A 23,210-nucleotide genomic window follows, 5' to 3' on the forward strand; every position below is an offset into this window, starting at 1 on the left:
TAAACATAAAACCTTCCTTGAAATAAAAAAGATGTAATTTTTAAGCAGAACTAGAAAAAAAGTAGATAATATTATTATTTAAATTAAACATATGTGCAACTCAATGTAAAATTTGTATTATGTAAAAATGTGCTTTTTTGGTAGTTTCAGATTTGCAAGTTACTTAGCAATATATGTATACATGTCCATACACATAAATAAAAATTTTAAACTTGTAGCTGAAAGACAAAGATGTATACCTTTCACTTCAATAACTTCTTCCTGTACTGGAACCCGGGAAGGTTTTTGTGGAACAATCTTCTTTGAAACTTCAGGTACTTAAAAAATATGTACAAATATATTTGTGTTTTGAAGAATATTGCTTTGCACAAAATTTAAAAGTATCTGATGATATAAATAACTAACATGTGAGTATAGACCAGTAAACATATTACTTGTGCACATGGGTACTGGAAATGTTTTAAATGATAATACCTTTGGTGACTTGAACTTTCTCTTCCTCCATTCTTCGAGAAGTCTTTTCAATTTTTTCAATTACTGGCTTCTTTATAACTGCAAGCATTTTAAAGAAATTGCAGTACTTTTAGAATTCCTATTAAAATTATCTCTTTCTGTCTCTCTTTCCCTGTATATATATATATGTTTACACACACCTATACGTATATATACAGATATATCTATAATTTTTTAAAGAGAGAGATGAGTTTGGTGCTTTGATCTTTATGCACAACTTTGAACTTTAGGTACAAATTTCTGTACTTAACATATTTTGATTACATTTATTTTGAATTTACTATTACAATTTTTATCTTTTAATATTTTTAAATGAATTAGATAGAAATTTTAAGAAAAGAATTCATTGACACAATAAAGCTTAGAGAAGAAGTTGTGCCTATTGGATTGAACTGCTGATTTATACGTTGCTGCCAAACAAGCCATGATAATGATGTTGATGCTCTAGTCCATTTAAATATTTCCATTTATTTACCTTTAGGAGGTGGTGGTGCTTTCCTTTCAGGTACTTTGGCTGGAACTTTTCTCTCATGTGATTCTTTAATAAAAACACAGGAATAAGAAGGGATGCTTAAATAGGTAAGTTCTCTTAGGTTGTGTTAATTGCAAATCAGATAAGGGAAGGATAATGTACATTGTGTGAAATATTGTATTTGGGATCATTATTACCAACACAATTCTTAGGGCTACGTTTTGAAGCAGGATCAAGCTATGTTTTACTTTTACTACTAATGAGGTAGTAAAAGTAAAACTTGAACTTCTGCATTCGAAATTAGCATTTGCAATTTAGTCTCAGTAATAGGACTAAATGATTTAGTTTATAATGTCAAAGTATGAAAGTAACTCTGAAGAAAATAACTTTTAAAATATTTCTAACCTTAAAAAATCTAAGATCATTTTATCCATTTCACATAAACTGCAAATCAGGTTCATGGCATTGAAAATTTAATGAACTGAACAAAAATGAGCAAAAGCAGGAAACGAGTCACTCAGTTTATACATACCTTCATAGACCTCCTTTTGAACTTGAATCACTTCCCTTTCTTGGTAAGTCTCCTCCCACTCTTCCTCCCCTTCGTCGTAACCTTCTTCCCTTTCATAGTAGTCTTGCCCTTCTTCAAAATCTTCTTCCCATTCCTCGTGAACCTCCCTTTTAGCTTCCACCTTGATCTCTTCATAGTCTTCATCTGGTTCTTCATAATAAGGTTCCTCAAATGGCTCCGTGTATGGTTCTACCTCCAGTTCGTCATAAGGTTCTTCAAAAGATTCAATGAAGACTTTCTTCTCCTTGTGGATGACTTGCTTTTTCTCATACATGGCTTCTTTTTCTTTCTGAATCTCTTTCTGTCTGGTTATAGTCATTATTTTTACTTCTTCAGCTTTAGAGGATACATCAATGATTTCAGGAGCTAAAATAGATTAAGATAATATAAGCATACTAATTCTATCCATCCAACCGCATCAATAAACAAATATCTACCTACTTAATATCAGTATTTCAGATCTCAGTATTTTATTGATAATTTTTTTATTGGTTCCATTTAAATTTTTATTGACTATGGAACACAGTAGAGTATCAAGACACATTCTACTCTTGATTTGAGGATGTTTCCAGTGTGAAAAAAATGGATTCAATAAATATTATGGTCACATCTTCCATTACTCTATAGGAGCTCCAGTTTGCAGAACCCCTAGGTTCTTCCAATGGAATATTTTAGTATTCGACAAGTTTATGGAATTTATATTTAATGCTTATGCAGTTAAGCTTTTAAAAAGCGTTCTGAATGTTATTTCAAACACAGTTCTAATTTTAAACCTACATTTTTGACTATTGCATGGGATCCCTTAGTCATTTTAATAAAAACATTTAAAATTTATGTAATCAAATCAATTAGGTACTTTTAGATAACAGATTTTAAAAGTTCTTAAGGGCTCTCATCACTTATATGACTCTTAACATTTGTGTTAACTACAATTAAAAAATAAGAAATGGCCCCTTCTTTCTAGCCCTCACTACTCCTTTCTCTGAGGCCATTGCACAGAGGCAGAATAAACATCTGCCTGGGTTTCCTTTCCTGGGAAAGGGGCGATATGAAATAGCCATCATTTCTAATGCTAAATTTAACACAGCAGAGGAGACTTCACAACTTTACAATTAATTGGAAGCCTAATACTTAAAATAAGAATAGTCAGCAGAAGTGCAAATCTCAGAAATAAACAGAATAAAAATATGTAATAATTTTAGTTACCTTTTGCTGGAATTAAGGTGGTAGGAGGTGGAGGCTTCTTGACAACCTCTGGGAGTTTAAAAACATAAAAATGTGAGTTTATTTTTAGATCACATTATTATTAACGTTTACTAATCCTGTGCATCACTGTTGTTTGTAGGAGCTATGACTACTAATAATACACCACCCATTCCAGGAATCATAATAATGTTTTTATTATTTCCAAATCTAGCTCATTAGAAATACTAGGCAATGCTATATTAACAAAAATCAAATGCAAAAGGCCAAAGTTTTATTCTAGTTTAGATTAAGAAATTTAAATTGGTTCTAGTTTAGATTGATTTATAATAACTTAACATAAAGCATGAAGAGAATATTAAATATGTCCAATGCTAAAAATAATGCATTTGACTTTTTCATTTATTAACTATAAAGTTTATGAATATCCATGCTTTTTGAGCATCCTCTTATTCCATGATGTTTCACAACTGACCACTCAGAAAAGTCTGAATGATGAATGATGGCTTGTGCTTCCATATTTTCCTTCTTTATGGAGGTTGTTGTTCTCTAATCTTAGTTGAATGGGTTAAAACTATTTGTTTAAATTTAGCTATCCAATTGCCTTCCTAAAAATCTTCCAGGAAAGTTAAAGTGATTTGAATTGATCCTCCTTCATAAAGTATTTTTCTGCAAATATTGATATTTAGGTCAAGTAAATCAGGAAGGATACTGAGTTGGGATGCAGCAACCTCTTAAAATTAGCACCAACCCTAGATCTTCTATTGATGTGACTCTGTCAAGACCAGCTGTTGAGCACTTCCATGTTCATTTCAGCATTATGCACACAGACCAAGTTACGGAAACACCCTGTGTCCATCAACGGATGAACAGCTAAGGAAGACGTGGTATATACGTACACAATGGAAGACTATTCAGCCTTATAAAATAAGGGAATTCTGTCATTTGTGACAACATGAATAGAATTGGAGATTATGCTAAGTGAAATCAGCCAGGCACAGAAAGACAATGACTGTAAGTTCTCATTTAAATGTGGAACCTAAAAAAGTTGAACTCATAAAGAGTAGAATGATGGTGACAGAGGCTGGGGATTTAAGGGAATGGAGAGATGTTGATCAACGTGTACAAAACCTCAGCTAGACAGGAGGAATAAGGCTTTTCTCGAGATCTGTTGCACAGAGTGGTGAATATAGTTAATAAAAGTGTATGGTATATTTCAAAATCACTGAGAGTAAATTTCAAATATTCTCACCACAAAAATGTTAAGTATTTGAGGTGATGGATATGTTAATTAGCTTAATTTAATTATTCCATATTAAATTCACAGATCATAACATCATTTTGTACCCCAGAAATATACATAAAACTGTCAATTGTCGATTTACAATAAAACAAAACAAAACAAAGACTAGCTGTTGGACTTCTGGGCAAGACCTTCTTTAAATTATCATCCAGAAATAACCAGAATACGCTGGTGTTGTCCTTGGCTCCCAGGGACTCCGGAGGACAGGAAAGAGAAAAGGGAGGAAAAAGGAGGTTGAGAGAGTAAGGACTGAGTCAAAGAAGAGAGTGAAAGTGAGCCAAGGGTGAGGCTGCAAACGCTTACCTTTCTTTCACCCTCCACTATTTAGAATTTAAACGTTTTAGCTAAGAAAAAAAGTCTTAAGACTGCTTTTTGATTAATTAATTACAATACCTTCACGTGGTGTCACCTCTTCTTTGGGCTTTGCAACAACTTTTTTGGCATCTTTCTTCACAGCCTTTTTGGTAACTAAAAAAGAAGATTTCTGGTATAAGTAACTAAAATGCTTTCAGGAAACTAGGAATTTAATTGAAATATTTTATTTTTCCATATGCTGATAGTAATAAGATTCTGCACATTACCACAAGATATTTGTTTTGGAAAGATCTTGGACTACATGCAAAAAAAAAAAAAGTTTTGGAGGGCTATAGAAAATGTACCGTGATCTTACATCTTCACTGATTTTATGTCTGCTGACAGTTAAAGTTTTCAAAACATGGATTGTGAATCTAAGTGATCTCATAAACAGAAAGGTACCCATTTTCATCCTTGTTTCACTTAGGGCTGAACACAAATGTGTTAGGAGGAAAAGTAAGAAGTGGGTTTAAAGTCCTTTGTTGTTGCTGCTGTTACACCTTAACAAGGTTCCTAATCATACTTGATTATGGCCTCTCATATTCATGAATAAAGAACAATCTCTTTTGATTTTTAAAACATTATTTAACTTCTCAAATTTCACAGTGAGTACTCAAACTTAGCCATGTTGACACTACCAGTCAGGGAACAAATCATTCCTTAAGATAAGTCATTATTTTCGACAACAGAAATAGAAATGGAAATCCAATTTATGATTGTTGATTCTTCTTCTTCCCTGCTCTCACAGGTAGATAAAATGTTTATGTTCATATGAATCTTAAAAATGCTTCTCTTTGTTATTGAGGTTGCATTAGTCACAAATTGGAAGTTTCTAACTGAATTTCCTCTGAGGTTGGCGGAAAAATAGGTCAAGTGTTTAATGCCAATTATAGTAGGTATTAGGGGCCTACCATGATAAACTCTCGAATCTACTACAGTAATAGTGACTTAGCTATAGAAAAATATGATTTTGACATATAGAATTTTTTTTCTGACCATGCTGGGAGAATTCTGACAGCATTTCTGAACTCCCTATAACTCCAGAAAGTCCCAGGAAATCTGTTGTCTAATTTAGTTGAGAAGCTTTGGGACACAAATAGTACAATTTCTCTTCTGAGTACTTGAGAGGAGCAGTTCCTTGGAACGCTTAAGTTCTCTTTATTGGTAAGTCTCATGACTTAGGTACAAAAGGAGTTGAATATTTCATAAGTATTCTAAATCATATTTTTTGTAACAAAAGTCAATTTTAAAAAGTAGTTAATACCATAATTGGGAAAAACCTCAAGCTATAATTTGCAATTTGACTATAAAGTACTAGAGTTTACTTTCATAAGGTGCACTAGAAATTGGTACCATTATTCTTTTCATTATACATAGTAGTTAGGAAAATATGAAACATAAATTCTCCACTAATGTTTCAGCAATTCCATTAAAGTAAAATATTTTAATACCAAGCATGGTATTTTGTTTGATGATTTTCCGAGTTTTAAGCACATGTCTTATGCATTTAGTTAGCTAATACTAAGAGGAAATATTTCAGTTTTAAAGGCAATTCCACGTCTTGACCACTAGAGGGCCAATGTGTCTTATTAAGCAACATACTCGGTATCCCACAGTGAACTTATTTCCACATCTAGGTAGACGAAGTATAATACCTTCAATACGTTTTGCTGGGGGTTTCTTTTCTTCGGGTGTTGGTAGCAAAAGAGGGATAGGAGGAGCAACGACAGGCGGGATTTCTGAAGAAAATAAATGCTGTTAGTAACATGTTTTAGTTTCTTATTTTGTGTAAAGTACAATGAAAAGCCTCATGCATTTCTTTCAGAACTTCAAAGGTATTATAGTACCAACTCATCAGTCAGAACTCATCAGTAACATCTATTTATAACTGAAACTACTTCTTATTTTTACTTTAATTTTTAATTGAACATTGAAGAATATGACAGGGAAGGGTTTGTTCTGACCCTGCTGCAGTTTGGGCATAGGCATATAATTTTGCACAAATTCCTAGTGCTAGAATATGACTGCTCCAAGCTTAGATGTTGAGATGCTGGGTCTTACCTTCTGGTGGTACTGCTCTGATAGGCATGGTTGGGATTGGAACTCTGGAGTCGGGAATATCTGGAAAGGGACATGTAATGATTAGCATAGAGAGACTGAGAACAAGCTATTTATTAGACAACTAAGATGTGTTTGATTTATTAGACTCTAAGATATGTCAGGCATATCTAATGGCAGAATCTAATATACAGATAAAATAATATTAGTATTTTTCTATATGCAACCACATAGACAAGTTTTATTCACTGTGAAATTTTATTTCATTCTGTGGCCATTCTATTTGGCATGACTCTAGCATCAGCTGATGAGACCTTATTATCTCTAATTTGCTAAACTTACAAAGTCTAACATTTTATTATTTGACTGAAAGTAATTTTACTGAATAACACTTTTATTGAAAAATATTTTACTCACAAGAGAAATATACCTTATACATTTTAGTTTGGCTTCTGTGTTTGATAAAATTATGCTGAATTTATTGTAAGCAGGAATTGATTTTTACAAAACAACTTACCAGGAGGCTTCAGCTCAAGTTTGATTTCTGCAAAATAAAAAGATGATAGTTTCGTGTTAAGAATGGTATTGGCAGGTTATGTGTTTCAAAGATGGCAGGTGGCTTTCAGATGGCGCTTCCTCACCTTTCGTTGTTAGGTACAGCTCTGCTGTGCTTCTTGCTTCACCTCTTGGCTCCAGCCGAGCGATGACCGAGTAGACTCCTAGGGAGAAAAATCATCCAACTTTTGTTTTCTGTATGTTGCAAATAACACTTCTTTACTTCAATATATGTATGTGTTTATTTACACTTGTCTTTTCTAAAAAAGTATTCCAGATAGAATTAGAGTATGAACACATACAAGGGTAGAAATAGAGAAAACAAATGAGGCTTAAATTTTACATTCACTGGAAAACTGTCAATGAAATCACCTTCATCATCTGGGGTCACATTGTGGATGGTCATATAATGGCAGCGGCCATCATTCCTGAAGTTGTATTTCTGGCTCTCTGTCAGTTCTGTTGGTCCTTTGTACCAAGTCACAATGGCATCATCAAAGGACACTTCACACTCGAAAGTGGCAGACTGATGCTCACTCACCACAATGTTCTGAATGCGCTTAGTAAACTGAATTGGTTCAGCTGTTTAAATACAAAGAGAGTTCAAAGCTAGATTATAGAGAGAGGAATTTCTTTTACTTGCTTTTATCTCAGATACTTAAAATCTTCATTATTGTATCCAGTTATAAAATAGTAAGAAAAGTTCGAAAATCCAAAATGAGAAGAAATGCTCTTTGTATTACTAACAAAAAATTATCCCAATTCTTAAGTGTATTCCTGCTGGATGAATGCAGAAAAGTGTAAAGAAATTATTGAGAATCCTTAAAATATTTATATAAAGGAAATATTAGAGAGAGCTTATGACCTAAAGTTAAATTTTAACAGTGTTAGGGTACACAGACTTAATTGTACTTTACAACTTATTCCTCTGTGAAATTCTTTTTTACCTCAGTAAAATAATATTTGCTATTTGGGATCTAGAATTGTTTATCTAATATGTATAACTTTTCCTGTAAAAAATTTCAAACTCAATTGGAAATCTGCACTTTTCAATTAAAAAGAAAATTTAGAGTTCAGAAATCTGTTTTTTAAGTACATTTGGGTACACACAAAAAATGGCAGGGGTGTTTTCTAGAAGAGGCTGGAGGGGAGGTCCTTATATGTGTAACAGTACCATAAAATCTTAGAATCACAGTTCTCTGGTGAGCTTTATTTACTAAAGAATTATATTAAAAATATCAATTATTTTAAAAAATAATTAGTACTTGCAGCTGGACCTTTAATTTGAAAACCACTGAAAATACAACCAGTCACTGATATTCATTGCAAGATAAGTCAGAAAAGTTGACATGCTTATGTAAATGAAATGTCATATATTTTTGTTTTAGCAACTGCAAATGGGCATCAATAGCTGAAAGTAGATGCTACTATTATAACCAAAATTTTTCTCAATACAGTTTGAGGGTGTCTTTGGAAAATGTTTATAATCAATTAGGAAATAAATGTTACTCCTAAATTCTGAGATTTCACTTAATTTCAGAGATTCAGAAGGTTGTTGAAACATAATCTGAAAATGAAATAAATATTTTGAAAAATAGCTGCTAATTGCACATGACGTGTTAATTTTATGCACATAATTTTTTACAGAGAAAGTCAGACTAGGTTCTATAAACAAAATATCAGATCCTAGCCAAGATCCTCCAGATTTACATCTATGAGATCCTGTCCTCTTCTAGATTTCTTTCACAATCTTAAATATGAGAATCATGAAGTTTAGACTTTAAAGAGAAATAACTATTAAAGAATATGTCTTAGACGAGATTAAAATCTGTAAGAACTATGCAAAATAATTGACACTTATTTGAATATTTCCCGTGTGCCTTTGTATTAACTTTGAGACGTGAGTGAATACTATGAGAACATATGTTGGGAAGTAAGAACACATGACCACTTTAACGTGTGTCTAAAGGCAGGGTTGCTGGGGTCCTGCACAACGTTTGCCACTGATCTATGCTTTACCACAAGGACACCACAGTGTTTCACGCACCTTCAATTCTGAGCTCTGCTGAAGTTTCAAGGTCTTCATATCTGCAGGTGTACTGACCCTGGTCTTCTGCTCGAACATCTGCAATGGTCAATTTATGGACTTTGTGCTCCACTTCCGTTTTATGTCTACCTTGCGGTTTAAGGATTCTGCCATTTCTGAACCATTCAGATTTTACATTCGGTACAGAAAATTGGCATGTCATGGTGCAGGTCTGGCCTTCTTTCAAAGTCACATCCTGAAGATGCCGTTCCCATGCAGGCTCTGTTCATATGATACAACACATGTGTTGGTCAATATCATATGCAGATGTGCTCAACAGTAATTTAAAACTGACAAATATTTTATAAGCCTTTTCTGACTTACCAATTACAGTTAGTTTAGCGCTAGCAATGTGTGGACCACAAACCAATCGATAATTGCCCTGGTCTTTAAGTTGACAATTTTTGACTCTAAGTGTATGTCGGTCACCATCAATGCTTATTTCAAATTTATCACTGGGTTCCAGTTTTACAGTTCCTTTGTACCATGAAAGCTTGATTTCTGGATAATTAATTTTAATGTCAATTTCAAAGATGGCATCATTATCTTTCAAAACTGTCTGATTTTCAATGTCCTTGATCAGAGTGACAGGCTAGGAGAATAAAGAATTAAAACCCATTTGTTACTCTTTCCCTTATAACAATACTCAATAACGTGTTCATTTTATTATCAGCATAATTCTTTTTACCTCTGTCTGTGACAGTCTTTGCTGAATGAATGATACAAGTTCTTCAAATTCCTTTTCGTCCTTCTCTGACCTCTCTATTTCCTCAATTTCCTGAGAAGAACAAAAATAATAGGTATTACAAATAAAACAAAATTTGATCTAGAGGATGCATGAGTATATTCAACTTCCATTCTGGATGCAGATTAGGTTATATTAAATGGTAACTGTAGGATTCTGGTAATTCAAAGGGAATATGTTAGATGTTTCAAATGTGATCGTTTTAAGGATGATGCTCTATATGAAGAAGCATACCAGTCTATGTGTCTCTTCTTCTTGGCTTTGCTTTAGCAGTTCAAATGCTTGAAGAAGACCTCGGAAGTCAGTGATTCCATACATACGGGCATATTTTTCATATTCTTTAGGATCAACATTTTTGAGAAGTTCCATGATATCAATCTCCTCTTCTTCCCCAGCTCCTTTCTTTAAGACTGGAGTCCTAAATAAAATTTAAAATACAAGGATAAATCATCTGTCTTCTATTTATTTTTAAATGGCTATCATCATTCAAAGAGTATGCATTGCATGAAGGTTTCCTGTGTTCTTTATTCAAGAAATATTAATTTACCATGTTAGCTGTGAAACAATTTAAAAGTGTGGGCTTGTAGTTGGAGCGAATTAAGATCAGACGGATTAGGACCATTGTTATAAAATACAGATGTTTGGATCAAAAATCTTAAGAAAGGAAAGAATAATGGAAGTATTTCTGTAAACTTTATAACCAAAGAGCCTAGTTAATGAATTATAATATCAGGAAAAATAATAATAGCAAAGGAAAATTTTAATAATATAATAGTATACGTATCATGGAAGAGGTGTGGAAATTGAATGTGGGATTTATTTCAATAGTTATGTTGAAAAATAAATCATATTGAAATATATGATAATTATGGAAAACGTTTAAAACAGTTGTTCTAGAGAACCATTCATAACATAAGAAATCATACATAGAAACAAAAATTTCCTCACTAGGCACAGACAATACTAGAGTTTCTTTATAGGCCATTTCTTTTTGTTTAAAAATCTTAATAGACATTCACCTCATTCTTAAAACTTTCTCTTAAATTCGGAAACTGATTCTAATGAAACAAGAACACCCAAATGTTGTATATTTGCTTATCTGCTTCTGTTAAAATGTCTATATGCCCATGTTCTTTAACAATCTGCATCTTGAGATGGATGGCCCATGCCTCTTGAGAGACTCCTTTTGTGAGTGGGACATTACAGTCATCCCTCCGTATCCATGGAGGATTGGCTCCAGGAGGCCATGGCCAGATGCTCAATTCCCTGATATAAAATGCCATCGTATTTGCACGTAACCTGTGCACATCCTTCCATATTCTTCATCTCTAGATTACTTGTAATATCTAATACAAAGTAAGTGCTGTGTAAATGGTTGTTATGCTATATTGTTTATTTGTGTTTTTAAATTTTTTGTCCTTTAATAATTTCCGCTAGGGCAGGTTGACTGTGGATGCGGAACTCCTCTATACCGAGGGCTGACTGTACTATCTGCGGTTTTTATTGAACTCACTTTTTCAGCATGGCTCTAAGATCGCCTTCAATTTTCTCTTGTTTCTTTCTTTCATCCACCTGTAAGTTAACATTACTTTCAATTTCACCATGTTTGTTAAATGCCACACATCGATACAACCCAGAATCAGTTTTTGTGGTGTCTCTAATCTCCAGTTTTGCTTCATCGCCCTTTTGGTGGATGAAGACACGACCTCCTTGGTTCAGCTGTCTCCACTTCCCTTTTGTCCATTTAACATTTGGGATTGGGTCACCTCCAACTTTTGCAATGAAAATTGCAGTGGTTTCTAAGGAATAATGAAAACAAATGAATAAAAATGTAATTTTCTAAAATCAATTCTTCCAAAATTAAATCATGAGTAAAAGGTACAAGATAGATGAACATGTACTTTTCATGAAGTACACTTACTTTCTACGACCCTGATACTCTGAGGTTCTGACACAAAAAAGAGTCTCCCATCTACCGCAGCTTTCTTGGCTGCTGGGGCCGCAGCTGGTTTGTCTGAAAAAAAGCATTTACATCTTTTGTTAATACAATCACTTCAAAATTGTAATAAATATTCCCCTTTGTAAAATAAGCCTCAGGAGGTTGGCCATGTAATAAGTAAGTACTGCGGAATTCTCTCTATATGTGAGGGTGAGTTACAGAAGATAAAGCAGTTTCTCAGACATGCATACTAATGATAGCTATCAAAAGTTGAATTATAATCATATTGTAATGTCAATATTTTTAGACTTGATTATATTTTTTCCAGGTGTATCACACCAGCTTACTTTCCATCACATTATTATAGCATCATTTTTGAAACTGTATTAATTACATCTTATTGGATACAGTGAAAAGAGGTTCAAGAAATAAAGTGGCAAACTTGTAGTAATTTCAGATAAATTGTATTGAAATTATTTCTGTTAAATTATCTGATATTTCAGTTATAATAAGGACTCTACAAATTGCAGGTGAGCAACAACCAATATTTCTAAAAATCTAATTCCATTTCTATTGAAATTGTAATAAGCAAATAAACATGAGTGGTTGCTGGCTTGAGCTACATAATACTTTTGAGGTGTTATACCTTTAATGGTCACTTTTGATCTGGTAGTGTCACTTCCAGCCACGTTTGAAGCTTTGCATACATAATCTCCTGAATCTGCTTTAGCCACATCTCTGAGTTCCAGTACAGCTGTCCTGCCAGCAAAGCTGAAGCTGCATCTGTCTGAAGGCTTTATTTCTCTACCAGCCTTCAACCACTGGATCCTAATCGGCTCAGATCCCTGGACATGGCAGCTGAGCTGTACGAATTCTCCTTCACTCACTGTTACTGGAGTAAGGTGCTGATCAAATACAGGTGCCTTCTTAGGTTCTGGAATTGAAAAGGTATTTTCATGAGGAACACAAAGGCAAAAGCATTAAATTCCATAAGAGAAACAAATAAAAATCTTTTTGCCTCTAATGTGTAACACTGGTTGCTATAGTAGAACAGAATTATGTGCCTGGTTTATGCCTCTCTAAAGACAATAGTTTCAATTTTTTGTATTTTTTAAAAAAATAAAGGTTTAAAAACAAGCAAAGAACACATGACATGCTGCCCACAAATTGCCCCAGCATCCGTGTCCTGATTAAGCACTGCAGACGTTGGCAGTTACTATAAACTTCTCTGCCATATAGCACACTATTAATTCTCTCAAACCTGTGTACAGCTGTGTTTTTTGCTGAACCCTGAAAATGAAGGGCTGATTTGGGAATTCTGCTTATCTACAGCAGCAATTATTGCTACCCTCTGGGAAAGAAAGCCAGCATTTGAGTAATATATGAGCCCACATATTAATATGTGATTTTCTCTGATGTTCATCTTTAGCTATTAAATGCAACCACAGTAGGATTTAAAATCCAATTTTAGCCCAAGGGAATTAGGAGTTGAAGCTCAGTGTGTAACTGAAAACCAGTGATGAAGACATTGATGAGTAACATGATAGGAAAGCCATATACAACTCAGTGTTATGTAATGATTTTATTCAATGGTTCTGAGACCTGTGCCTAGAAAGGAAAAGGCCTTTTTTTTTTTTTTTTTTTTTTTTTTTTTTGCTATTGCAAAGGTTAAAACTTCTGATGTCTACCCTTTAGAAAATGTTTATAAGTAACCTCAGAATTCTATAGAAAGCATTTATCTGCCCATGGTAAAACCATCGTGAATGTAAATCATGAATATAAGCCACTGCTAAGTATATATTTTTCATTTTATTAAATGTGTTTTAAAACTAAGTGCATCTAAATTCCATTAAATGAGTGATGAAATTGGAATTTTAAGATATCTCAGTGATATTATTACTTAATATTACTTATTAGTGATAGTAACCTGTTAATAATAACTGCAATCTGAGATAGCCAACCAGATCATCAGAGTTGGCAATTAATTCCAAGCTGCTCTAGGAGGTTAGTTTTTAACGTGATTTTGATGAAGCTATGTTTTAATTATCTCAAAGCCATTACAGTGAAGAGAAGCAGATAAACATGTTCTTAAACAACATGGTCTATGTCACTGTCTCAAGCTACGATTGTGTATTTAAATACGTTTTCCATAATGATATGCAATCTTTCTACTCATTATTTTACTTTTGGGGCAAATGTTACCCTTTCATTTGGGATTAATATTTGTTTGCAGGTCAAAAGCTTTGGGCAATATACATTAAACAATAATCCTTTAAAAATGTACTTAGAAAAGAGAAAATTTCAGACTGTGATATAACTCATAACAAGTCAAGTTAGTGTGACATTTGGTGATGAACACTAAAAAATTTCACAATGTATGTGCTTCACAAAAATATATGTGTGTCACTTATGCACACATTTCAGAGTACGCTGAAACTTCTAACTACCTAAGGGAATTTTGGGATGTGATTTAGAAACCTAAGGTATTAGTCCATTTGTTAAATGGCACCTCCTTTGGGGAGCCACATAATTAAATTATGGTAATATATATTTTTAGTAAACATATGGAGTAATAAATACACAGCTAAATAACGTGTATTTATATTTGTTATGACATACTTGGTGAAGATATCATAAGAAATGCACATGTCTGTATAATAGGCAGTGAGGAAAAACACAACAGGTTGGGGCTGTGAGGATAACTCACCTTTGATGACAATTGAAGATGTGCATAGAGCAGAGCCTGCATCATTGGACACTTTGCACGTGTACAAACCAGCGTCATCCATGCCTGCTTTCCTGACTTGCAGCACTAATGTGTTGTTCTTGAATGTTATTTCACAGTTAGAAGTGGGTTGTATCTCTATATTGTTTTTGTACCAGGCAACAGTTATAGGTTGGGAACCAGCCACACGTCCCTCAAGTTTGAAAGAATTCCCTTCTGTTTCTTCTACTGTCTCTGAGAGTTTTTTAGTGAAACTTGGTGGGATGAGCCGCTCTGTAAGAAATTGCAAGGATATATAAAGTAGAATCCAGAAGCAGATTACTAATATGAAGCTTTTCAAAAAAAACACCTTATATTTTTAGTTAAAAATCAAGGCTAACAATACACTATTTCAGTGTAAACATTTCAGTCTCTTTCCACAAGCTTATTCTAAACTGTTCTTTGACTTACAAGGTGGATGATAAGAATAACTCTTGGCCATTTAGAACCACAAGTTTGTAAAAAGAAGGGTTAGTCTCAGTATCATATGGAATATATAAAGTCTTAGAACTATAGATTTTAAGCTGGGTGCAGTAGCTCATGCCTGTAATCCCATCACTTTGGGATGCCAAGGTGGGTGGATCACTTGAGATCAGGAGCTCAAGACCAGCCTGGCCAACATGGTGAAGCCCCATCTCTACCAAAAATACAAAAATTAGTTGGGTGTGGCGGTGCATGCCTATAATCTCAGCTATTCAGGAGGCTGAGGCACAAGAATCACTTGAACCCAGGAGGCAGAGGTTGCAGTGAGCCAAGATCATGCCACTGTACTCCAGCCTGGGTGACAGAGTAAGACCCTGTCTCAAAAAAAGAAATAAATACAGATTTTTAAAAAATCACTTTTTCTCTAGATACTTATTTCCTTTTAGACATTTTCTTTTCATTTGTTTAAAAATGCCATTCTAAATTGCATCCATCATCATAAAAACTACCCCCTCAGGATACACCACAAAATGATGACACTTTTGTTGGACCACTTGCAAAATAAAGGATACCTTTTATATTCAGCTGAGCTGTGCAAGAGTCTTTTCCCACTTCATTCACAGCATAGCAGGTATATTGTCCGGAATCTCCTTTGTCTACTTTGAGGACCGTCAGGTGGGCACTGTTTTCCAGATAACTAATCTGGTAGTTTCCGCCACTTCGTATCTCTCTGTTGTCTTTGGCCCAGGTGACCTTTATCGGTTGTGTGCCTGTGACGTGGCACTCAAAGTCAGCACTTTCTCCCACCACAGCATCCACAGGGGCAAGGGGGATGTCAAAGAAGGGTGGGTTCTTCCCCTCTAATAGTGGAGCAGAAAGACAAGGTTTCAGGCTCAATATCTGGACCATGTCAGTTCACTAAAATTGAGATTTCTCCCTAAAATCATATTTGATTATAAGACTCTAATTATAGAAATAAAAGTTTAAGAATCCACTAACCTGTGAGAATGAGCCTGGCACTAGAAGAAGCAGAGCCTATAGGGTTTGTAGCTGTGCAAGAATACTGGCCTGCAAGGCTCCGGTCAGTTTTAAAAATATTGAGTGTGGCCGTATTATCTAAAAATGATGTTTGTACATTTGGGCTGTCTTTCAATGGCTTGCCGTCTTTATACCAAGACACAGAGATAGGTTCTGATCCACTTATGGCACAATCAAAAACAACTGGCAGGCCAATTGTTTCTTGAACATCTCTCAATTGTCGAGAAAATGATGGTGGAAGCTTTTGCTCTGTAAAACAGAATAAAAGAAACAAACACTTTAATTTACTAAATACTCTTCTCACAATTCTATCTTTATCTATCCACACACACATATATATGTGATTTCTATTAAAAATCAGGAATTATTCATGTCTCTTGAATTAACTTGGAGATAAAGAAAAGCATATAGATTTCTGGAGCAAAAGTTTCACTCTGAGACCAGCCCTAATGCACAGTAGGTGCAAAACAATCTGAAAACCAGTAAAGCAATTGGTTGGCTTAAGGCATGTCTCTGGATAAGCAGCAGATTCCTATAACTTTAAAGACTGCCTTCTAATAATTTGCATGAGATACTTATGGGGTGAAATTTAAAAAAATACATGGTCCATTTTTTAAAAAGATTTAATTATGGAGGCGAATGATTACATAATCCTTCCAATTAAAGATTTAGTCATATTAGCTCTCTCAGTAAAATCCATAGAAAAAGATAAGCCACTAACTGTAGATAGCATTACTTAAGCAGAATATTTAGCCTTTGGAAAGATTTTCTTAAAAACAAGGCCCTCCCCAGACATTTAAAATCTTGTTCAAAAGAAACACACATTCGTTTACTTTAAAAATACAGCAGTCACCTTGAACAGTAAGGAAAGTTGATGCAGAAACTTCTCCCACGCTGTTTTCAGCTTTGCAGATATATTCTCCACTATCATTAATATCAACCTGGTTGAAAACTAGTGTAGCAACATTATTCCTAAAATGCATTTTGTAGGTCGTAGTGGGCCTCAATTTCGTGTCTCCTTTATACCAGGATACCCCAATTTCAGGGGTTCCAGCAAGCTGGCATTGCAGAGAGGCAGAGTCTCCAACAGTCACCTTAACTGGTTCCAAGTGTTTGAGAAAATACGGTGTTTCTGCAGCCAAGAGAGATGATCAGTCATGAAGAAGTGCCAGGTCATTGATTGTATACAACGATAAGAATGTGCACTCATCACAAACCTAGTATCAGTATTTGGGCTGAACAGGAATCCTTTCCAGAAGCGTTTTCAATGTAGCAGTTATATTGTCCTGCATCCTCTACTGTACTACTTGGAATTTCCAGGATTGCTGATTTTTCAGTTGTAGTTACATTACACCTCTGAGAAGGAGTTATATTTATGCCATTTTTCTTCCAGGTAATTGAAATGGGAGGAGTTCCAGTGAACGTACCCTCTAGGATCAGTGGTTTTCCTTTTTCTATGCTGTAATCATTCAGCCTCTTCACAAATTTGGCTGGGGCTAAAGTGAACAAATTGAAAATATAAAATCAAACACATATACATACAGACATAGACACATCTAATTACTAATCATATAAATGTAAAAGAGCGGTCTGACAAACCTTTTATGTAGAGATGTGTTGTACAAGAAGCCTTGCCAGCTTCATTGCTAACTATGCAAGTATATTCTCCACCTTGTGATGTTTCTACATCAAACAACTCCAGTTCAGCAACTGAATCCTCCAAAGACACGTTACATCTGTCACCTGGTACTAGTTCACTGCTACCCTTGAACCAGCTAACACTGAAAGGAGGTGTTCCTTTTATGATACTTGTGAAAGTTACATTTGTCCCAGTTAAAACATCCATGGGATCAGGTTTCTGAACAAAAGATGGTGGCTCTAAACACAAAAGCACATACCAGAAAAGATTTAGGATTTGTGACTTGTTAGGACAAACATGCTTAATAAACCATGAAATGCAATTCTATTTTACTGTTTTGTAAACTGACCTCTCACAGTCAAAGGAGCACTACATTCATCAGAACCAGCCACATTGGTAGCTATACATGTGTAGTCACCACCGTCTGATTCTTCCAGCATGTTCACAGTTAAAGCACAGGTATTATCTGTCAGGGTGGTCTGGTATTTCCTTCCACTGCTGATCTCATTTCCTTCATGGAACCAGGACACAGAGATTGGAGGCGACCCATAGACTTTACACTCCATTACAACTGAGGAACCAGATAGACCATTTGTCTCTTTCAATTTTCTTATGAATGAAGGAGGAATGATTCGGTCTGAATGTGATACAAAAAAAAAAAATTTAAGCAAAAACAAAAGATGACAATTATCAAATGACTTGAAGAGAGAACTGCCTTTTTGAGGGAATATCCCTAGATACATTTGGCTCTTTTGTGAGGGTGTCAGAAAATCCCCCATGGGTTCATACTATCAGAAGCTTGGAGAATCAGTGGGCAAAATGTGATGGTTGAATTGATGGGGATTTTGTTCTCTCTTTGCCGTGAAGCATTATGTGATGAATTATCTCAGCCTAAGTGAAGATTGCTTTAACCTTATCCAGGAACTATGTTTCATACCTATCATCATTTTGGAAATTCTTCCAAAAGAAAGGGATATAACTTTTGAACATGGTTTTCTTCTAATTCTACAGATGGTATTGCCTCTGAATTTGCTGATTCAGAAGATATCAGACACATGTTATGCTATATAAGATGGAGCTGCCCGTATACATTCATGAAAATCAGGAACTACATTATTCTAATGATAAATGAAAAGCCCAAGAAATCAACCAACCTGAAACCTGCACTGAAGCTGTGCAGCTGTCTTTGCCAACAGGGTTCTGCACCTCAAAACTGTATACCCCACTGTCACTCGGTGCCACATTGATGATCTTAAGGCCAGAAACTTTGTTGAAAAAGCTTATTTTGTATTTGTTGTCACTTGTTAGCTCTTTTCCATCCTTAAACCACTTCGTACTGAGTTCAGGGGTACCAGCTACTGTACACTCCAAGGTACAGGTGTCTCCTGTGGTAACTTGTATGGATTCCGGCTTTTCTATAATTGTTGCAGGCTCTGGAATGAAATATAAAAGATATCCATATTTTAAATCAAATTGAAAAAATAAAGAAAACACAGATCCTGGTGAATGTGTGTCTTGTATGCATGATAGCATCATATTTGTACTAACCAAGAACGGATACCGTGGCGAAGCACTCTTGCATCCCAGCATCATTTCTGATCTGACAAGTGTATTTTCCAGCATTGGCTGGTTCTACTTTTGAAAACTGTAAGGTTGCAATGTTTTCCGAATAAGAAATCCATATGTTGTCACTCTCTCGAACAATTTCCCCCTTATCTTTGAACCACACCACTGAAATGGGCTCAGCGCCTTCAATGGTCGTCTGCAGTTGAACTTCTTTACTGACGACAGTAGAAATGTCACTGAGCTTCTTCACAAATCTTGGTGGTGCTGATGAAAAAAAGAGGAAAACCAGGGTTTTAAAATGTGTGGGACTGACAGCATTTTGCCCAAATCATGAATACCAGGAATCAAACTAGTGATAATGTGTTATTTTCATTTAAGAGGCATTTTTGGTGGATGTGAGCAGGGACAGATTAAAGTTTGTATTCAGTAGGAAAATTGAGTATCTCGTCTACTCTAGCTTTCTTAATCCAATCAAAACCTGAATGGCAACATTATCTAAAAGGATATTTAGTAGGATTTAGAAAAGGGAAGCAAACAGAAAGGGTCTTGGAAAGGAAACAAAGGGAAAGTGGAACAAGCTGCTAGTGATAAGACTGGGCTGGAGTGAAGGGGCAACACAGTATTACAATCAGAAGGGAAGTCGTGAGCAGAAGAGAATGCAGTCAATCTAACCTTTGAGAGTGATGGAGCCAACGCAAGTGTCGCTCCCCACGTCGTTTGTGGCTTTACACTGATATTCCCCCATGTCTGCAGTGTCGACATTCAGGATGTGGATACTGGTAAGGAAGTTCTCAGACATGATCTTGTACTTCTTGCCACTCCGAAGTTCTCTTTTGTCTTTATACCAAGAAACTTGAAATGGAGGAGTGCCCCGAAGCTCACATTCAAGGTGAACATCAGCTCCTTTCAGTGTCTCGACAGGATGAGGCTTTTTGCGGAAAATGGGTGGTTCTAAAATGGGAAAAAAAGGAAACTTCAGATGTATTCTGTAAGCATATAGTTAAAAGAATCGATCTTCCACTCCATCAGAGATAGAATGAAGAAAATCACTTTCAATTCTTTATTGTGTCCTTTCCCAATTTTAAAACATCGGTGGAGAGTCAAACAGGGAGTTAAGAGGACAACTAAAGAGGAGGTTAATGTGAAAAACACACAGGTGGGCAGAGCTCTGACCTTTAACTTTTAAGGATGTGCTGCTGCTGGCACTGCCTGCTGCATTGTGGGCCTCACAGGTGTAGTCGCCGCTGTCTTCAACACTGAGATTGTGCATTTCCAGCACTGCCACCGAGTCAACGAATGACATTCTAAATTTACTGCTCTCTTGAATTTCAGTCTCTTCCTTGTACCATAAAACTTTGATTTCTGGAGACCCGCCGATTTTACATTCATATCTTGTGAATTCATTCTGTTTTACAATTCTTGAAGATTCTAGCTTCTTAATAAACCTGGGTGGTTCTGTGGAACCAAGAAGAAAAGCACAGAGTAAGGGATGAAAAATATGTGTATCATTCAAGATGAAGTGAAAAAAATAATCTTTGCTAGAGAGACTTTAGCTCTGGAAAACAAATTTATGCAGTTCAAGGAAGAAGAGTTAAATGAAATCTAAACAGAAAATTTCTAAAATAAAATACGCTTGTTTTTGTAAGCATCCACATCAAGCATTATTACTAAAGGAAGGAGAAAAAGATATTACTCTCTATTGTGCAGTCCTCTCCCAGCAAAGGAGTTACTTTTCTAGTGCCAAGATCAGAGATAATAGCATGTATTGGTCCATGGAAGTCCTCTGAGGTCCACGGGGAATGCGAGTTTGATTATTGTCCTGTATGTGAACCAGTGGAGAACTACTTCCTAAGGCTGCAATGCTATCATTCACAGAGCATGAAGAGCCAGAATGGAAAAATGGGTCAAATATCTTAATATTTTTAAAATGCCACTTTCTCTTATAGGTGTTAAATGGATATTTCTTCAACCTTCATAATTTTCCTTTGAAGTGTGTGAGAGCAATGCTTTCTTCATTAACTGAAGCAAAACTTCAGCCAAAGGGAAGTAAAAATGATCAGCTATATGTCATAGAGCAAATGGGCTGCTAAATCTAATTATATTTTAATTTCAAGATATTTATAAACCACCACCACAAAAATCCTTAAAAATACTCTAATGGGCTAGACCAGCAGTCCACTGAGTGAATTATTTAATTTCTGACAGTAGCAGCTATAAAGATATGGGAGAAACACATGATTGCCTTCCATAATAGCAGATACTGATCTACTTACTCCCCAGCCCAGACCTCCACTATTATTTAAATCGGGCTGGTGGAGGAAAGTAAATTGAGCTTATCCTTATCTTATGAATTCTTGAAGGGCTTGATAGTTGCATGCTTTGCTATGCCTTAGAGTGACAAAATCCATTTATTTACCAAGTACTGTGGAAGACAAGTCATTTGCAATAAACTTACTTTTTTTATCCTATGATAATGTCTTTCAAACTAGGGTTTTCTTGCAATTTTGTAGAGTTTTGGTTAATCTCTCTCTAGTCTCTATTAAAGTCTTTGAAAATGGACTTTGGTCCATGTTTTCCTAGTTTTTTAAAAAATTATTTTTCAAAAGTAATTAAAAAATATTTATCCCCATTTGGAAGGTCCTTGATCCACTTGATCTATTCTAATCACTAGACCCCGTTCCTAAACATAGCTCTCTCTGAAGCACACCCACCCTTCTGTGTTTTAAGACACTGAAAATGTAAAAGAGATCTTGCTCGTTCACTCTAACAAGTACCTTGTACACCCAGCTGAGCGGAACAAGAGTCTTTTCCAGCGACGTTGCTTGCATAGCAGGTATATTGCCCGGCATCACCTTTGCCTACTTTGAGAACTGTCAGAGTGGCAGTATTTTCTACCAGAGTCATCTTATAGTTGCCTCCAGGGCGAATCTCTCTGTTGTCTTTGGCCCAAGTGATTTTGATTGGTGCAGTCCCAGTTACATGACATTTAAAAGTACCACTTTCTCCAAGAGCAAGATCTACTGATACAGGTTTTAGATCAAAGAAAGGAGGCACTTCATGCTCTGAAAAGAATGAAGACCGACATGGTGATTTTGATTTCCATGCTCTCACACACAGAGCAGAAACTAAATGGCACCAGCCTTTTGGTGCCTGGATCAGTGAAGCTGCTTTACCATGAAGAAGGTAGTGGTGAGCTACTCACCTGAGAGAATGAGCTTGGCACTGGATGAAGCAGTCCCAAGAGGATTAGAAGCAGAGCAATTATACTGCCCTACGTGGCTCTGGTCAGTTTGTAAAATCTGAAGAGTTGCTACATTGTGAACAAAAGATGTCTGCAAATTAGCATCATCTTTTAAAAGTACCCCATCCTTGTACCAAGACACTTGAAGAGGTTCTGAGCCATTGATGCGGCATTCAAATGCAACTGGGAAGCCTAGAGTCTCATGAACATCTTTCAGTTTTCTTGCAAAGGAAGGTGGAAGTTTGCGCTCTGTAAAGAAGTTACAGATAATTCTTATTTACGAGAGAGAAAGAATCCACAACATATTTTAATCCTTAAAAGTTTTGAGGTTTTTAAGAAAACAAATCTGTCCACACACAGCAAGACTTGTTAACATCATCATCACCTTTGATAACAAGCACAGCTGAAGAAGCGACGGCCCCCACGCTGTTCTCTGCCTTGCATGTATACTCTCCCACATCACTGTGGTCCACTTTGTTGATTACTAAGGAAGCAACGTTATTTCTGAACTGCATTTTATACGCAGGAGCTGATCGTAACTTTGTGTGTTCTTTATACCAAGAAATTCTGATTTCTGGAGTTCCATCCACTTTACACTGTAAAGTTGTAGGTTCTCCAATGGCTGCTTCCACATGTTCCAGAGGTTCGATAAAGTATGGTGGTTCTATGGTACAAAGGATGGTAATCAGTCAGTCATGCTAAGTAAAAGAGGATGTTTGAAAAGAAAGAGAACAATAAGA

General features: G+C 35.5%; 1 protein-coding gene across 49 annotated transcripts in view; it reads right to left on the minus strand.

Moving 5' to 3' along the window:
* Positions 1-23,210, minus strand: part of TTN (titin) — a 272,145-nt gene that overhangs the window by 159,908 nt on the left and 89,027 nt on the right. For 45 of the 49 annotated variants that reach the window (XM_078327312.1, XM_078327310.1, XM_078327306.1 and 42 more), the window contains exons 82-113: positions 22,856-23,134; positions 22,432-22,719; positions 22,004-22,291; positions 20,403-20,684; positions 19,902-20,180; positions 19,212-19,493; positions 18,818-19,096; positions 18,013-18,300; positions 17,624-17,902; positions 17,242-17,520; positions 16,878-17,156; positions 15,986-16,273; positions 15,559-15,846; positions 14,507-14,797; positions 12,446-12,733; positions 11,782-11,874; positions 11,374-11,659; positions 10,095-10,278; positions 9,804-9,893; positions 9,440-9,707; positions 9,077-9,337; positions 7,402-7,611; positions 7,116-7,193; positions 6,992-7,018; positions 6,478-6,537; positions 6,072-6,155; positions 4,456-4,530; positions 2,763-2,810; positions 1,518-1,922; positions 989-1,051; positions 475-552; positions 240-317 (exon numbers count right to left, since the gene is read on the minus strand). In XM_078327312.1, coding sequence (XP_078183438.1) covers positions 240-317; positions 475-552; positions 989-1,051; positions 1,518-1,922; positions 2,763-2,810; positions 4,456-4,530; positions 6,072-6,155; positions 6,478-6,537; positions 6,992-7,018; positions 7,116-7,193; positions 7,402-7,611; positions 9,077-9,337; positions 9,440-9,707; positions 9,804-9,893; positions 10,095-10,278; positions 11,374-11,659; positions 11,782-11,874; positions 12,446-12,733; positions 14,507-14,797; positions 15,559-15,846; positions 15,986-16,273; positions 16,878-17,156; positions 17,242-17,520; positions 17,624-17,902; positions 18,013-18,300; positions 18,818-19,096; positions 19,212-19,493; positions 19,902-20,180; positions 20,403-20,684; positions 22,004-22,291; positions 22,432-22,719; positions 22,856-23,134 — 6,645 coding nt within the window. The remainder of the gene's footprint in view (positions 1-239; positions 318-474; positions 553-988; positions 1,052-1,517; positions 1,923-2,762; positions 2,811-4,455; positions 4,531-6,071; positions 6,156-6,477; positions 6,538-6,991; positions 7,019-7,115; positions 7,194-7,401; positions 7,612-9,076; positions 9,338-9,439; positions 9,708-9,803; positions 9,894-10,094; positions 10,279-11,373; positions 11,660-11,781; positions 11,875-12,445; positions 12,734-14,506; positions 14,798-15,558; positions 15,847-15,985; positions 16,274-16,877; positions 17,157-17,241; positions 17,521-17,623; positions 17,903-18,012; positions 18,301-18,817; positions 19,097-19,211; positions 19,494-19,901; positions 20,181-20,402; positions 20,685-22,003; positions 22,292-22,431; positions 22,720-22,855; positions 23,135-23,210) is intronic. The other 4 variants (XM_078327313.1, XM_078327311.1, XM_078327295.1 and 1 more) reach the window with 2 other exon arrangements.

This window comes from Callithrix jacchus, chromosome 6, assembly GCF_049354715.1.
Source record: "Callithrix jacchus isolate 240 chromosome 6, calJac240_pri, whole genome shotgun sequence".
NCBI classification, from domain to species: Eukaryota; Metazoa; Chordata; class Mammalia; order Primates; family Cebidae; genus Callithrix; species Callithrix jacchus.